Raw genomic sequence first — 17,220 nt, 5'->3', positions numbered from 1 at the left:
CGGGTGAAGCCCGGGTCTTGATCAACTTTATCACGACATCACAAAAAATTAGATTCTACATCTTTTGAACCTTTAAATTTTAGAAAATAATTATTCCATAACATTGTAACATTCACATAATAATAATTTAGAATCTAATAATAATAATTTAAAGTTTCATAATAATAATTATGTCAATTACACACTAAACATTCAAAGTTCAAAAGACAATCAAAACAAAGTTAACAACCAACACAAGATTAACATCATAATAATAATAATTTATAGTGTCATACCAACCAATAACAACAAATTATTAAGTAGCAAATAACTATAGAATAAAATTCATTTGATTTGTAGCTTGCTCTCAAGGTTGTGAACTTGATTCTTGTTGTGTGGATGTGTTAGTAACATCTGCAAAACATAAAAATTAGTCTCTCAAGATTATCATATGAATTAAATTAAATAATAAAAAAAAGTAAAGACATCATAAAGTAAATATACCATTAACAATCTTGTCACTACTGTCAAATTGATCAAACTCAAGTTCTTCAAATATCTGCTTAGAAGGATACAACCAACTTTGAGTGCAGATTAAAGCTTCTGCCATTTTTGGTGACAAAGAGCTACGGTAAAGATCAACCATACACCCACCGGTACTAAAGCATGATTCAGATGCAACAGTTGAAACTGGAATACCAAAGACATCACGAGCTACGGGAGAAAGAATTCTATATTTTGATCCATTTAACTTCCACCAAGCCAATATATCAAAATTCTCATCTTCGACGTCCACAGGATCTTCGGCCAAATATTTCTCAACATCAGATTTGCTATCTGCATTAGCTTTTTCCTTTTTTGTTTTTTCCACAAATTCACTCTATTTGCAGCAACACACCTAGCATTAGACTGACTACTATCTTTATCATCCAAAACAGCTCTAGAGGAACTGACACCATCATAAAAAACTTTATCACCTACAATTTCTTTTGAATAAAATTTGTACAATGTTTCCAATGTAAATTTCATAAAACTAGTCATACTAGTAGCCACTTCCTTATCATATACATCCTCCAAACACCAAGAAAGATAATCAAGTTTGTATCGAGGATCTAAAACAATGGCAACAAGTATCAAAAGATTAAACTTGTCAACTGGTCCCCAATATTTATCGTATTTAGCCTTCATAGAGCATGCCATAGTTCCCAATAATTCAGAATTGTTGTGGCTCCAAGATGTTAGTTGAGAATTTATAGATGCAATTTCATGAAAGCATTTGTTTGAAGTAACATGTAAAGAAGATGAGAAACACAAAGTAGTCTCATAGAAGATTCTCAAAAAATCAATGAATAGCCTAACATGTTGCCAATCAAGTGCCGTGGGTGGACCAACTTTCTTTTTACCCCCACTATCCTCTCCAAACCATCTAAAAAAATCAGTTTCTTGATCATAAAGTCTATCAAAAGCTTTTTCAAATTTTTCAGCATGTTCCAACATTAGATAGGTGGAATTCCATCTAGTTGGAACATCTAAACAAACAAGACTTTTAGACTCTATCAACTCAGCCTCAATGCATTCTTTAAATTTTTTAATTCTTTGGGGAGAAGATCTAATATACCTAATAGCATTTCGAATGCTTTCAATTGAGGCATGTTGCTCTTTAATTCCTTCATTCACTATCAAGTTGAGAATATGAGCACAACACCTCATTTGCAAATATTTTTCTCCGTACACTAATCCACCCCTTGCAGCTAATTTTCTTTGAAGGTAAGTGATAGCCCCATCATTTGAAGATGCATTGTCTAATGTGATTGTGAAGACCTTTTCAATTCCCCACTCTCTCAAACATGTCTTAATTTCTCTCCCTATTGTTTCTCCCTTGTGGTTTTCAATCAAGCAAAAATTGAGAATTCTCTTTTGTAACTTCCATTCGTCATCAACGAAATGTGCAGTTAGGCTCATGTAGCTAAGATTTTGATTTGATGTCTAATAATATGATGTCAAACAAACTCGAGCACATGACTTTGCCAACCAAGCTTTAAGTTTTTTCTTCTCATCTAAATAAAGATGAAAGTAATCTCTTGACATTGTCATCCTGGATGGTACATGATGAGCGGATAATTTATACGCTTTTGGCATTATTTTTAGTATATTTTTAGTAGGATCTAGTTACTTTTAGGGATGTTTTCATTAGTTTTTATGTTAAATTCACATTTCTGGACTTTACTATGAGTTTGTGTGTTTTTCTGTGATTTCAGGTATTTTCTGGCTGAAATTGAGGGACTTGAGCAAAAATCAGATTCAGAGGTAGAAGAAGGACTGCTGATGCTGTTGGATTCTGACCTCCCTGCACTCGAAGTGGATTTTCTGAAGCTACAGAACTCAAAATGGCGCACTTCCAATTGCGTTGGAAAGTAGACATCCAGGGCTTTCCAGCAATATATAATAGTCAATACTTTGGCCGAGTTTAGATGATACAAAAGGGCGTTGAACGCCAGTTCTACGTTGCAGTCTGGAGTTAAACGCCAGAAACACGTCACAAACCAGAGTTGAACGCCAGAAACACGTTACAAACTGGCGTTCAACTCCAAGAATGACCTCTCCATGTGTAAACTTCAAGCTCAGCCCAAGCACACACCAAGTGGGCCCCGGAAGTGGATTTATGCATCAATTACTTACTTCTGTAAACCCTAGTAACTTGTTTAGTATAAATAGGACTTTTTACTATTGTATTAAGGATCTTTGATCAGTTTTATGCTATCTTAGACTTTTATGGGGGCTGGCCATTCGGCCATGCCTGGACCATTATCACTTATGTATTTTCAAACGGTAGAGTTTCTACACTCCATAGATTAAGGTGTGGAGCTCTGCTGTTCCTCATGATTTAATGCAAAGTACTACTATTTTCTATTCAATTCAACTTATTCTACTTCTAAGATATCCATTCGCACACAAGAACATGATGAATGTGATGATTATGTGATGCTCATCATCATTCTCACTTATGAACGTGTGCCTGAAAAACACTTCCGTTCTACATGCAACCAAGCTAGAATGAGTATCTCTTAGATATCTAATACAGGGGACCGAGTCCGAGTTATTAGTATCTTCGTGGTATAAGTTAGTACCCATGGATGGCCATTCTTGAGATCCAGAAAGTCTAAACCTTGTTTGTGGTATTTCGAGTAGGATCTGGGAAGGGATGGCTGTGACGAACTTCAAACTCGTGAGTGCTGGGCATAGTGACAGACGCAAAAGGATAGTAAATCCTATTCCAGTATGATCGAGAACCTCCAGATGATTAGCCATGCCGTGACAGAGCATTTGGACCATTTTCACAGAGAGGATGGGATGTAGCCATTGACAACGGTGATGCCCTTACAGAAAGCTTGCCATGGAAAGGAGTAAGACTGATTGGATGAAGACAACGGGAAAGCAGAGATTCAGAGGAACGAAAGCATCTCTATACGCTTATCTGAAATTCTCACCAATGAATTACATAAGTATTTCTATCTTTATTTTCTATTTATTTATTATTATTATTCGAAAACTCCATATCCATTTGATATCCGCCTGACTGAGATTAACAAGATGACCATAGCTTGCTTCATACCAACAATCTCCGTGGGATCGACCCTTACTCACGTAAGGTTTTATTACTTGGACGACCCAGTGCACTTGCTGGTTAGTTGTGCGAAGTTGTGAAGTTATGTTTGGACCATGGTATTGTGCACCAGTTATTGGCGCCATTGCCAGGGAGAGAACGAACAACAAATTTTACAACCTCAGAGTAACAATTTCGCATACCAGTACAGTGAATCTTGGCTCAAATTGATTAATCATTTTGCGAAACCCAATCCCTTCGACCACTTTAAAAGGGTGTTCATCAAGGATAATAAACTCAGCCATTGCCTTCCTACAATCTTCAAAGCTTAGCCATTGACTTTGAAAGTTTTGCCGGCTTCACCTTCTTCACCAACCTTAGGCATATAACCATAAAGTGTACCATTTTTGCCTGCTTTTGTAAATATCCACTTATGAGAAATTTTCAAGTGTTTATTCAAAGAATTTGTGCCATGGCTAGTTGGATGACATAGATATACTTTTCGACAGTGATTACATTTGGCCTTGTGCTCTCCATTGGTCTCGCTAAATGGAAGCTGTTTAAAATGCGTCCAAACATAAGACTTTTTTTCCTTGCGAGTAGCCTGCTGTCCCTCGACAGCAGCAACCTCATGCTCTATGTCCATAGCTTTGTTGTCCTCATTACTTTGGACTGCAATAGAACTAGGATCTCCTCCTCCCATTTGTGTTTATCTAAATATAAAAAAGATTCATATAACAATATATCGAAAAAAAACTAAACATACTTAAACAACTTATCATAAATTCAATATATCTAAATAAAATTGAGTATACTTAAACAAGTGTTCACTGTTCAGTCTCATCATTTAACAATAACAAATGCAAAAAGAATTAAATGTTTAATTTACTAATCCAAAAAATAAAAACAAAACAAATAAGAAAGATTCATATATATGTCGGTCTCATTCTTATTATTGTAAAACTTAAGTGAAATAAGGCATAGAGCCATATATAATAATTGAAGGTAGATCAAACCAACTTATTACTCAATACTCAATACTCACCAAAGCATTATTAGTGGGAGATCAAACCAAAGCATTACTCAATACTCACCAAAGCATTATTACACAATAACATAAAGTGCACAAACCAGGAAATTTAATTTTTAAATAACAATCAAATTTTAAGTGGAAGAGATCAATTACAATTATTAGCGGTGCAAATTATAAAACTAAAATTATTGTTCCTACTTCCTACTTCCAATAATTTGCTAAGGCAGCCAATAATTATAATTGCAAATTATTGTTCCTGCTCCCAATTCCTCTCAATTGTTAATTCCTATCTCTAATCAATAACTTCTTCCTACTTTCATCTAACCCGTAACTCTCATCATTGAAGCATTCAAAATACAAACCAGAAAATTAAACACAAAAAAATCAATTTTGTTAGTTTTTCTCAAAATTAAACCAATTATAGCAAGAAAAATGTCAACGATTTCATTAGTCCTTTCCAAAAATTAACAAACAAAATAGCTGAAATATTTAGCACTCAATAGGCCGGTAGTTGCAAAAAAAATGAAAATCAATGGTTTTTAGCAAAAACAAATTACCTGCTCTGCGTCTTGCGATGAACATTGCGTTGGTGAGAACTCTAAGTCTCTGAGAGATGATTAAAGGCGAGTTACTGGTGCACACGGTGTTTGACGGTCAGCAATTGTAGTGGTTGATCAAACTTGGTGGAGAAAGAGGAAGAAGGTGAAAAAAGCGACAGCGAATAAATTAAAGAAGATTGGTAGTGAAGGAGAGAGTGAAGTAAGATTAAGAAGCACAAATGGCATGGAGGTGTGAAAGAGAAGCTCTCCATTGGTCATTGGGGGCTTGGGGCTACGGCGCTGCGCCTCAGGGAAAGTGGGAAACGAGTTTGAGTGAGAGAGACCGAGAGAGTGTGTTGTATGCTGTGCAGTGTGCCCTAACCCCTGAATATTGTGGGCTATTGGGTTGTGAAATGTGAAGCCTGAGTCCTGAAGAATGAAATTGTGGACATTAAACACAAAGCCAAGAAACAATAAAACATAGTGCATATTTTTTTTATTTTTTCTTACTACACGCACAGGTCCAACGGGCGGGGGCCGGGTGACCCGAAGCTTGGCCCGAACCCGATTTAATAAATAACCGGGGCCATCTATTGAAACCTCGGGTATGACCGGGCTATAACAAAGCCGAGCCAAATTAGCCCCGAAGTCACCGGGCCCGGTCCGGGTCTTCGAGCCGGACTGGGTCTTGTGCACCCCTACCTATAGCTAATTATTTGGTTAGTCATACATTCCCTCCTAATTTTACTAAGCATCAAAGGGACAAGCTTAAAAGTGAGTCCAAATATTATATATGGGATGACCCATATTTATGGAGGTATGGTGCTGACCAGATAATTAGAAGGTGTGTGCCATAATCAGAATTTCAGTCAATTTTAGAGGCTTGCCACTCTTCTGAGAGTGGTGGACACTTTGGACCTCAAAGAACAGCTAGAAAAATTTTAGATTATGGATTCTGGTGGCCTACACTTTTTAAGGATGCAACTATTTTATGTGAATCTTGCTCCCCATGCCAAAGGTTTGGGAATATATCCAAGAGGGATGAGATGCCCCAACAACTTATGTTGTTCTGTGAAATTTTTTATGTTTGGGGCATTGACTTCATGGGTCCATTTCCAAACTCTAGTGGTTTCTTATACATATTGTTAGCTGTTGATTATGTTTCTAAATGGGTGGAAGCAATTCCTACCCGTACTGATGATGCTAACGTTGTTGTCTCTTTTGTTTGAAATAATATTATCTGTCGCTTTGGATCACCACGAGCAATCGTGAGTGATCAAGGCACTCATTTTTGTAATAGGAGCACTACAAAAAAAAGAGTTTAAAATGACATTTATATTACAGTGGATCTTTAGAACCGCCATAATATTCAAATATTATGGCATTTTATGATGCTGCCATAATTAATGTGCATAAAATGACATTTTTGGTGATTCAGGCGGTTTTAAACCGCCATTATCAAAATTCATTATTTAAAAAAGAAGGAAAATAAAATCCTTCTCCAACAAAGGAAAACCCTAACCCAAAAACCCATTACTACTGAAACTAACTCGCGTTGCCACCAAACCCGAAAACGAAGATCTGTGCTCTTCTCCAGTGACTGCTCTGGTGACGATCTGCTCCAGCGACTGCTCTGGCGATGATCCTCTCAGTGGCATTATCCTCTGACGAGATTGTGTGCTCTCTCCAGCGATGATCTCCTCTGGCAGGTTCTCCTCCGGCGGTGCTTCATAAAACTATGAGATCTGTTGCAGAAACTTCATAAAACTATGAGATTTGTTGCGCAAGTGTTTCCTCCAACGATCTTCTCCAGCGGCGATCTCCTCCATCAACGCTTCTCTTCCATTGATGAGATCTGTTGCGCAAGTGTTTCCTGCGGCATCGAGTTATGTTCTGCGACTTCTCCATCTCCATCGAGCTTCGTTGAGCATCTAGGTTAGTATACAAATTTACATTATCTTCTGTTTACTCATGATTTGTAAATATTCCATGTTTTATGCTAACAATGACTATGTCTTATCCTTTAATTCAAGGTTTTCGATTTTATTCCATGTTAGAAGAAATTGGAGGTCAGTCATTCACTAAATTTTCTTCTAATTTTGTTTGTATGTATGTTAGATGATTATGGATTATGATGATATCACGTTTGAGCTCCCTCTTCTGTTTTATTCTTCTTCCCTCTTTTTATTGAAAGAAAGCAACGAACAAAAGAATTTTTGGTTTTAATTGATTTTATTTTTCATTTTCTTGAATTCTTGATGGACCTACATAACTTGATTGAATTTCAATTTTGTTTTGGTTTCGATTGAATTTCAGTGTTGTTGTTGTTATTGTCTTTGAACAACTTTAATTAATTTCTACTGTCAATTTCCATAAATGACAGCATCGTTATGGACTTCTCACTACAAATGGTACTTATCCAGGTCTGTTTCTCATACTTGTCTTTCTTTTGTCATTCTAGAAATTTTGGTTCTTGATTATTCTGAGTATTGATTATTTCCTAGCAAAGCTGGTTGACTTAATGTATGCTCTGCTATGTGGAACTCGTGTGCTTACATTGGTTGTATATTCTATTTAGGAATGAAACAAAATTGGTGATTATGTATGTGGTCACACATTAAATATGGTTAAAGAGTCAGCAAATATATCTCTTAGTCTCTGCCTTATTACCAATAGGGTTTATATTCTGATCAGTGATCACTGCTACACATTTCGATTTGCATACTTTTTATTTGCAGACAAGATTTGAGATAGAAGCCCCTACACATCAGGGAGGCTTCCAACTTTGCAAGGTTGTGGATTCTATTATGCACAAGGTACAGAATTAAGAGTAGGTGCCCCAAAGCTTTCTTTTCTTCTTCAGATGATGAGGAATCTGATTTTGTACGAAGCAGTTTGTATGTGGAAGATAAGAAGCAGATTGAGGTTGAGTGTGTTAAATTAAAAGTTTTAAATCTTTATTTCCTTGACGTTTTGGGTTTTTAGTAGGCTATAGCAGTAAGCAGTGCTTACTTAATTTAATGTAAGTCAATTGTTATGCAGGAAAAATGAGGTCTTTAAGGAAAAGATCATGTCATTCAGAGAAAATATGGCCATTTCAAGAGATGATCCTACCATAAATATTCAAGATCACCCTCCTAGCATTGAGGTACATAATAAGCTAATAGAAATTTTTGTGTTAATCTATAATTTGCAATCATGTGAGAATAAATCTTTGGATTTTGGCAGGTTATGAGAATAAATCTTTGTGAGAATAAAAACATGTACTCACTATCAATTATAATATTTGTAAATTTATATATAAAATGGTTGTGTATGTTTCTAATGCACACAGTAATGTCTAGTATAGGCTTTTATATAGAAAGGGTGTCACTTTGTGGAAATCTCACTATCAAAGGTATTCAACACAATATTTTCCTAGTTTCTTCTCGGCATAAGATTTCAGTTCATTGAGATGTGAGCATTGCCCTTTAAAGTATATTTGAGATGTCATTTCAGTTCATTTAGAAAAAGTATATACATATTTATCTGTAAATAGGTGGTTTTAAACTTCTGAATTTCAATTAAAAAATAATCTGAATAACAGATTTTTTTATTATATATTATATTTTGGTGATAAGAATTTTGTAATTATTTAATCCAAGATGTCTACTACCACAGATATCTAGATCTATATTTTAGGGGATCATGTAACTTCATACTAAGCGCTGAGTGCTTATAATGTTAACCTAGTGATTCATGTTGAAAATTTATGTGATAAATATATATGTATCTTATTTCCAAAAACATCAATATTGCAAGTAAATAGAATTCATGTAAAGCCTCTTTTCCTTAAATTCTGAGTTTATCATGATAGGTATTTGGCATTCAAAGTTCAGATTTAGTATAAATAGAAAATGATAAATCTTTATGCTAAACAGGTCAAAATCTAAATCATAACGAATTCATTCCAACTGAGTAATGCAATTGAGAAGAAAAGAGCTTAAAATATATGTGCGGAATGCAATTGGCTGAAATGAATTCTCCTGACTTCTCAATTAGATTTCTTCCAGTCCCTGGGAACAATTGGGTTGGCAATGTCAATATCAAATGCCCTGAAACAGGACTTGTTGCAGAGTTAAGCTTCACAACGTAATCTTTCCTTGGATTTCGGGGAAATCGAAGAGCAAATAAGGGCAAGATCATTGACTCATCTTCATGGAAAATACTATGTGAAATTAATGGTCATTGGGATAGGTATGAACTATGAAGTATCAATTAGTTACTTTGTCTTTTCTGAAGGGAATACTATTCTAGACTAGAACTTCAAACTTCAAAGCAATGACCACCAATTGTTCATTTGTAAAAATTTGATGTTGCAATTTCTAATACCTTAACATGCTGCAGCACTGTAGCTGTGAAGAACACAATTAATGGAGAAGAAAGAGTGATACTTGATGTAAGAGAAGTCATTTCAGGGCTCCAGAATCCAATTGTTAAGGATTCAAAGGTAGTAATAGTAATTATCTATTTACTATATGAGATTGCTAACTTCCACTCTTTTCATGTAAAAGTTAACAAATCACTTATTCTATTTGTGACATAAAAGTCACTCTTATTATTCTCAATCAATTTGCTAAACCTAAATAAAATTTAATAAGGCTGAAAAAATCCATTATTCACTTGTAGTTTCTAGTGTCAAGAATTTAGGGGCTTTTATTATGTTCCATAACCAATAAGATATGAAACTGATTGTGCATATTTCTCTTCTAACCTGTGATTCTCATATACTTTGATTAGAGTGTGTGGCCAACTGAATCAGCTATTGTTTGGGGCCAAGTAAGTAATCTTATTGTTATATCAAGATTCACTTCTCTCTTGAAATGACCTTTAGTTGACTCCTTTATTTATTTATTTTACATTTATTCATACACTTTTGTAATAAAAATTGGTATCATATCATCATCATGAGGACTTTATATTTTAATCTATTAAAGTACTTAAAACATGAGCTGTGTGAAGTAGAAATCAAATCATATCAATATTCATATCATTATATGTTTCTTTTTATATAATTTTACACCTACTGTGTGATAATTTTTCTATAAGATTTTTTTATATAATTTAGACCTAATGCGGTATGTTTTATTATTTCATACTGTTTTGAGAATTTTCTCTAGTGTATTTAGCTAATTAGCTTATTCTAGTAAGTATTGAGAATTTTCTCTAATACATTCCAAAGATTTTTTACATAGAGATATAAAGCCTGACAACTTCCTCATGGGACTTGGTCGGAAAGCAAACCAGGTAGCTACACGGTTATTGCTTTGTTCAGAGAGAAACATTTTTAGATATGGTATGTGATGCTATGTCTGAGTACAAGTAGATCTTAGCTTATTCATATATATATATATAACAAAATGGAACAGGAGTGATGATTTTATGTAATTATATATTTTTGTTAATGAGGTTTGCCTCCACTTTATCTATTAGTGTAATTCTTATAAAATAAATAAAGAAAAGGAAGAAGATATAATTAAAAAGGATAATTAATGAGTGGTGATTAAGTGTTTTGGAATAACAATTTTGCACTTCATAAAAAAATGATAAAATATTACTTTTTATTTTATTTAAAATAAATGCCCATTTTTTAAAATTTAATCTGTATATATTAATATGTTGGTTGTGTTGTGATGGGTGCAGGAGCAACTTTATGTAAAGGGCTGAATAGAGGATCAGGGACACTGTTAGCAGGGTCTTTGGCATTTATTATTGGATATATTGTAAATGCATGTAGTAGGGTGGTTCAAGCTATTTTCATTGGGGCTGCAGTTTTTCTTATAGGTATATACTTTAAATAATGGTTGTGACAGTTGAGTAGCAAGAAGGTTGTGATGACTAATAATTTTGAGGTTTATGTTGCTATCCTTGAGCCAGGAGCTGTAGCTACTTATACAAAGTTCTTTCCCTATATAAAGAAGAACTATGACTATGGCATAATCATATTCCTCTTGACCTTCAACTTGATTATGGTGTCGAGCTATAGTGTTGACAATGTGTTGAAGATTGCACATGACAGAATCTACACCATTGCTATAGGCTGTGGCATTTGCCTCCTCATGAGTTTGCTCATATTCCCAATTGGTCAGGGGAAGATCTCCATAATTCAACAATATCTCAGCATGGTTAAGTGACAATTATAGCAAATTATCAATTGATATATATATATATATATATAATTAGCACTTAACCATGCTGAGATATGTTGCAATATACAAAGGCTATAAAGCTGTTTTGGATTGAAGCCTCTGGAGAGGACAAATCGTCTGAGGATCCAATATATAAAGGCAATAAAGCTGTTTTAGATTCAAAATCCTCTGATGAAATGTTGGCAAGTCCATTTAATCATTCCTTGGTTCATTATTCCAATGAATTATTGATGATAGAAGATCTTCTAGTAATTTGGATAGGCATTACATGCAAGTTGGGAGCCAAGGCATTCATGTCACAAATTTCCATGGCAGCAGTATGTTAAAGTTGGAGTTGTTCTTCGCCAATTCGGATACACTGTGGTTGCTTTAATGGCTGTTTGAGAACAGAAATTCAGGTAATGCATCAGTAATTTCATAAGTTTGAGCTTTAAATCTCACTAATAGAGTGATATTGATAGTTTAAGGGAGTTGCTCCTGCCATAAACTTTTTTGCATATCGTGTTGTATTGTTAATATTGGGTATTACTCTAATGAGCTTGGCATCCTTCTTAAGCAAATAAGCACTCTAGAAGCAAATAATTAAATGAACATGATTTTCTTTCAGGCAAAAATTGGGCATGAAAATAAGCACTCAGAAAGCAAATAATCAAGACAAAAGAAGGATTGGAGTGAGGACAGAGATTATCATGACAAAGTGCACCAAAAATTATGATGGAGATTTTATGTATTAAAAGCTACATGTTAAGACATTTATAATTAAAAAATTATGTTATGTTAGATACTTTATTTGTATAGAGGTTATTATTTTTTATTTTTAATACTAAAAAATAATATATTATGTTTAATACATTGTTTATGTGTTATATAATATTTTGTTTATGAGTATTGATTTTTTGTTATTGAAAAAATTTAATAAAAAATTATTTGTTTAATTCGATAAGAATGACGGTTAAAATTTGTCTTTGTAAATGATAAAAAATGTCACTTTTATCCGGTAAAAAAGGCGGTTTGTAACTGCCATTTTAAACAACATAAAATGCCATTTTAACTCGGTAAAAATGGCAGTTTCAAACGCCATTTGAACCAACTAAAAATGCCGTTTTAACCAACCAAAATGCTATTTTGCCAGGGTAAAAACGGCGGTTCGTAAACGCCATTTTAACTAACAAAAAATGCCATTTTCTTCCTGGAAATAACGGCGGTTTGAACTGCCATTTTAACCAACCAAAATTGCCATTTTAACCCTGGAAATAACGGCGGTTTGAACTACCGTTTTAACCAACCAAAACCGCCATTTTGACCTTGGAAATAACGGCGGTTTGAACCGCCGTTTTAACCAACCAAAAAATGCCGTTTTATTTGGAAATAATGGCGGTTTGAACCGCCGTTTTAACCTATCCAAAAACCGCCATTTTAACCCAGGGAATTGTGGCAGTTTTCTAAAAACCACCGTAATAACCAGAATGGCGCCCAGAATTACGTCGTTTTCTAAAACCGCCATTTCTGGTAATAATGGCGGTTCAAACTGCCGTAAATACCCAAGAAAACCGCCATTTTAACCAGATTTTTTTGTAGTGGAGATTGACAAGTCTACTAAAGAAACATGGCATTGTTCACAAGGTGGCAACGGCTTACCATCCCTAGACCAATGGGCAAGCCGAGGTGTCTAACAGAGAGATAAAGCACATATTGGAGAAGATTGTCAAGCCTCATAGATGAGACTGGAGTACCAGGCTTGTAGATGCGCTTTGGGCTTATCGGACAACTTACAAGACACCTATCGAAATGAGTCCATTCCGCCTAGTTTATGGAAAGGCTTGTCACCTCCGAGTGGAGGTTGAGCATAAAGCTTTCTGGACGGTAAGGGAATGCAACATGGGATTGGAGAGAGCCGGGGCTAAAAGGAAATTGCAACTACAGGAATTAGAGAACCTTCGACTCGAAGCATATGAGAACTCCAGGCTATACAAAGAAAGGGTAAAGGTTGTGCATGACAAGAATATCAAGAGAAGAGAGTTCAAACCTGGGGACTTGGTTCTCCTTTACAACTCAAAGGTTGAGGCTCATGCAAGGCAAGCTGAGATCAAGATGGGAAGGCCCCTACTCGGTGGAAAAGGCTGAGCCATATGGCGTCTTCCACCTAAGTCATCCCTCAAGCCCCGAATTCATCAAAGTCAATGGTCACCGCTTGAAGCTGTATCATGGTGAAAAGATGAAGAATAATAAGGAGCTAGAGATCTTCCTCTTGGAGGATCCACCAACAGAAGAAGACTGAGCTTATGGACCGTCCAACTTAAGGACGTTAAAGAAAAGTGCTAGGTGGGAGGCAACCCACCATGGTATGATCGTCCCTTTTCATTCTTAGTTTTATCTTATTTTATCAGTGTTAATTCATAAATTCTGCATAATTACCTGCATTCTGCATAAAAAAAAAGATGCGTTCGACGCGCAAGCGTCTATGACGCGTACGCGTCATGTGTGAATGCGCGACATACTAGGATTGAACAGAGAGTTACGCGGGAGTTGAGCAGGAAGCGTGCTTCGTGCACAAGCAAGTCCACGCGTACGCGTCCATCACGCGTGCGTGTCACTCGCAGTTTTGGCAACCCACGCGTACGCATCTAGGACGCTGACAAACGGATTTTTGCTAGTAAAGAATTTACAATAAATTCTCGTTGCTAGTATAGTTTCTAAACCAACAAAGAATCCTTTCGTACAAAAGTTTGGTTTGTCACTAAAGCATACCCAATAAAAATAAACCGAAGTATTTAAACCTCAGGTCGTCTCTCAAGGAATTGCAGGGAGGTGTAGTTTATGATTGGTTATGGGAAAGTATCTTTTTGGGTTTTTTTTGAAATAAGGAACAAGGAAATAAAATGGCAAGAATGAAATTAATAACTAAGAAAACTCTTAGCAAGGTATGAGAATTGGACATCCTATCCTAGTTATCCTTATCAATTGTGATGAGAATTGTTCATTGCTCCCACTTAGTTAATCTCTAACTATGAAGGAAAGTTAAGTGGACCAATCAATTTCATTCCTCAAGTCCTAGTCAACTCCTAAGGAAAGACTAGATTTAGAGGTATCCAAATCAACCAGCAACTTGCAATTATCAATCAACAAAGAAGTTTGATAACTCAAGAGTCTCAAATTACTCAACCAAAGCCAAGAATATTAAAATCTAACTCAAAACTCTTCCAAGCATTTTATCAAACACTTGGAAGGCATAACATAGAAACATAAAAAAGCAATAGGGAATGTAAAATCTAAAACCAACAATTGCAAGCATCAATAATAACAATTAAAGCAAGAAGCAATAAACATGAAATACTCAAATTGTATTAAATATAAAATCAAATCTAACATGAGAATTCATAAACTAAATTAGCAACACAAAGTAATCAATAAGGTAAACAAATAAACTAGAATGCTAAGACAAATAAAAGTAGAAGAGAAACTAATTAAATTAAGATAGAAATCTGAATTTGAGAATAGCTAAACCTAAGAATCCTAAAACCTAGAGAGAGGAGAGAGCCTCTCTCTAGAAAACTACATCTAAAACCTAAAAATTATGTGAATGAAAGTTGTCTAAATGAATTTATTTCCCCACTCTGCAGCCCTTAATCTGTGTTTTCTGGGCCGAAAACTGGGCCAAAAGGAGCCCAGAAATTGCCCCCAGTGAATTCCGATACGTCCAGCACGTGGCTCTGTCACGCGTATGCGTCATCCACGCGTACGTGTCGCTTGGCAAAATTCCTTGTCACGCGTACGCGTTGCTTGTCTTCTGCGCTAGTCACACGTACGCGTCGCTCACACGTGCGCGTCGCTGCCAGTTTCTTAACACTTTATTTTCTCACGTTCCTTCCAATTTTGCATGTTTTCTTTCCATCCTCTAAGCCATTCCTGTCCTATAAAGCCTGAAAACACTTAACACACGGATCACGGCATCGAATGGTAATAAAGGATAATTAAATTTGACAGTTTAAAGGCATAGGAAACATGTTTTCAACTAGGGCTAGGCATGGTTTGGATTTTTATAAATCCAAACTGGATCCATTTCAGAACTAGTTTTATGGTTCATGAAACCAAACCAGAACTGGATTGAAGAGAAAAACCGATTTTAAACCGGTTTGGAAAAACAAAAACCGATTTTAAACCGGTTTTAGAATTTAAATCCAGTTTTATTTATAAACCGGTTTTAAATCCATTTTTTTAAAATCCAAATCTAAAATCCGGTTTTTTTTAAAAATCCAAATCTAAAATCCGGTTTTTTTATAAAATCCAGTTTTAAAACCAGATTTTTTAACCAAAAATTCAGTTTTAAAACCAATTTTTGAAAATCCAGTTTTAAAACCAGTTTCTTTAAACAAAAATCCAATTTAAAAACTAGTTTTTAGAATTTGGTTCTTTATAAATCTAATGACAATAGCTAATCTATATAACATTTAATCATTCTCAAGACATCAAAAGAATACCACTAAAAATCTCTCTAAAACAACAACCACAAAGTATCAAAAGATGCCAAGTTGCCAGCAAAATCATCAAACAACCACAACCTTTGAGGAAAATATATCTGCAAATAACAAAATATACCTTTGTCATTTTAAAACAAATATTTGAATGAAAGTATTAAACCAAATGAGAATATTAAGCATACCTAGTCATCATCAAGATTATCAATTGATGCCGCCATAGAACAAGCACCATCATTAGAGGAAAATATATCTGCCAAGGGAATCAAATTAATTATCAAGTCTATATTCAATAACTTTTAATTGGTAACTAATACCTAAATTCTAAAATAGAAAGATAACAAAAACAAAAATAAAATAAAATGAGAAGAGATATGAAACAATTTTTATACCTTGATCAACTTGTTGAAGAACTTCACCATCATCATCTAAAGCAGAGAAAAGATCTTCCTTAAGCCAATCTCCTGTGCAGACTAAGGCTTCTACCATTCTAGGTGTTAAGGAACTGTGGTATGGATCGAGGACTCTTCCTCCAGTACTAAATGCAGACTTCGAAGCTACCGTAGAAACAGGTATAGCCAATACCTCACGAGCCATATTTCCAAGAATTGGAAATCGGGTTGAGTTGACCTTCCACCAGTTTAGTATATCGAACTTATGGGAGTATGGCTCGCATTCTTCTTGTAAATATCTATCAAGTTCAGATCTTGTATTTGTTCTGCGACCGGTTGCTTGCAGAAAAAAGCCCATGCCATGAAGATCGGTATTAATGTTGTTGGCTTGAATATCTTGCGTATCAGCTTCACTTGCTTCCTCAGAACTTTGGTATTGCTGATAAAGTAACTTTATGCACTTGGACAACTTTGACTTCAATTCGCCTCCTTTTTCTTCTCCAAAGAAGTAATCCAAGAAATAATTGACATACTCAATCTTTTGCATTGGATTAAGTACGATAGCAATCAATAACAACATATTCACCGAATCAGGATTGCCCCAATACTTCTCATACTTAACCCTCATCCTTTCTGCCATTGACATAGTACTAAAATCAACAGAATCACAAGAATGACGAATAAATCGTCCAATTGCAAATACTTCCTTCATATACATATCACTGGTAACATATAAGGTACCAGAAACACGTATAGTGGCATCATTGAACACTCGCAAAAATGGTACAATGGACTCAGCATACTCCCAGTCTGAATTAGAAGGAACACCTCTCCCTTTTCCTCCATTCATCTCTCCTATATAGGTATTATCTTTCAAAGCAAGCAACTCAAATGCTTTGCGATGCTTCAAAGCTACCTCTAACATTTGATAGGTAGAGTTCCACCTAGTCTCAACATCCATGCAAGGCAAGCCTTTATATTGGATTTTTTCTAGTTCAACACACTTTTGA

The 17,220-nt window shown here is 35.2% G+C and overlaps 2 protein-coding genes across 28 annotated transcripts; one reads left to right on the top strand and one right to left on the bottom strand.

Moving 5' to 3' along the window:
• Nucleotides 1-466: 466 nt before the first annotated feature.
• On the bottom strand, nt 467-1,941 carry LOC112748728 (zinc finger BED domain-containing protein RICESLEEPER 2-like). Its single transcript, XM_025796972.1, has 2 exons — nt 961-1,941; nt 467-859 (listed from the first exon to the last, which is right to left on the bottom strand). Exons 1-2 carry the CDS (start codon nt 1,939-1,941, stop codon nt 467-469), a joined length of 1,374 nt encoding a protein of 457 aa, XP_025652757.1.
• A 4,690-nt stretch (nt 1,942-6,631) lies between these two features.
• Nucleotides 6,632-12,231, top strand: LOC140178961 (aluminum-activated malate transporter 12-like). Of its 27 annotated transcripts, none has more exons than XM_072216597.1 (12): nt 6,632-7,090; nt 7,189-7,224; nt 7,539-7,578; nt 7,894-8,080; nt 8,198-8,303; nt 9,197-9,391; nt 9,542-9,644; nt 9,935-9,973; nt 10,390-10,490; nt 10,838-10,978; nt 11,072-11,741; nt 11,951-12,231. In XM_072216597.1, exons 9-11 carry the CDS (start codon nt 10,415-10,417, stop codon nt 11,326-11,328), a joined length of 474 nt encoding a protein of 157 aa, XP_072072698.1. In that variant the 5' UTR covers nt 6,632-7,090; nt 7,189-7,224; nt 7,539-7,578; nt 7,894-8,080; nt 8,198-8,303; nt 9,197-9,391; nt 9,542-9,644; nt 9,935-9,973; nt 10,390-10,414; the 3' UTR covers nt 11,329-11,741; nt 11,951-12,231. The 27 variants fall into 18 exon arrangements, with proteins under 27 accessions (XP_072072698.1, XP_072072714.1, XP_072072693.1 ...); XM_072216592.1 differs by having other exon boundaries at nt 10,377-10,490; XM_072216593.1 differs by having other exon boundaries at nt 9,076-9,391.
• Nucleotides 12,232-17,220: the final 4,989 nt, after the last annotated feature.

Source organism: Arachis hypogaea, chromosome 15 (genome assembly GCF_003086295.3).
Source record: "Arachis hypogaea cultivar Tifrunner chromosome 15, arahy.Tifrunner.gnm2.J5K5, whole genome shotgun sequence".
In the NCBI taxonomy this organism is placed as follows: domain Eukaryota; kingdom Viridiplantae; phylum Streptophyta; class Magnoliopsida; order Fabales; family Fabaceae; genus Arachis; species Arachis hypogaea.
The sequence above is the reverse complement of the archived record's forward strand: the minus strand, read 5'-3'. Positions and strand labels throughout refer to the sequence as shown.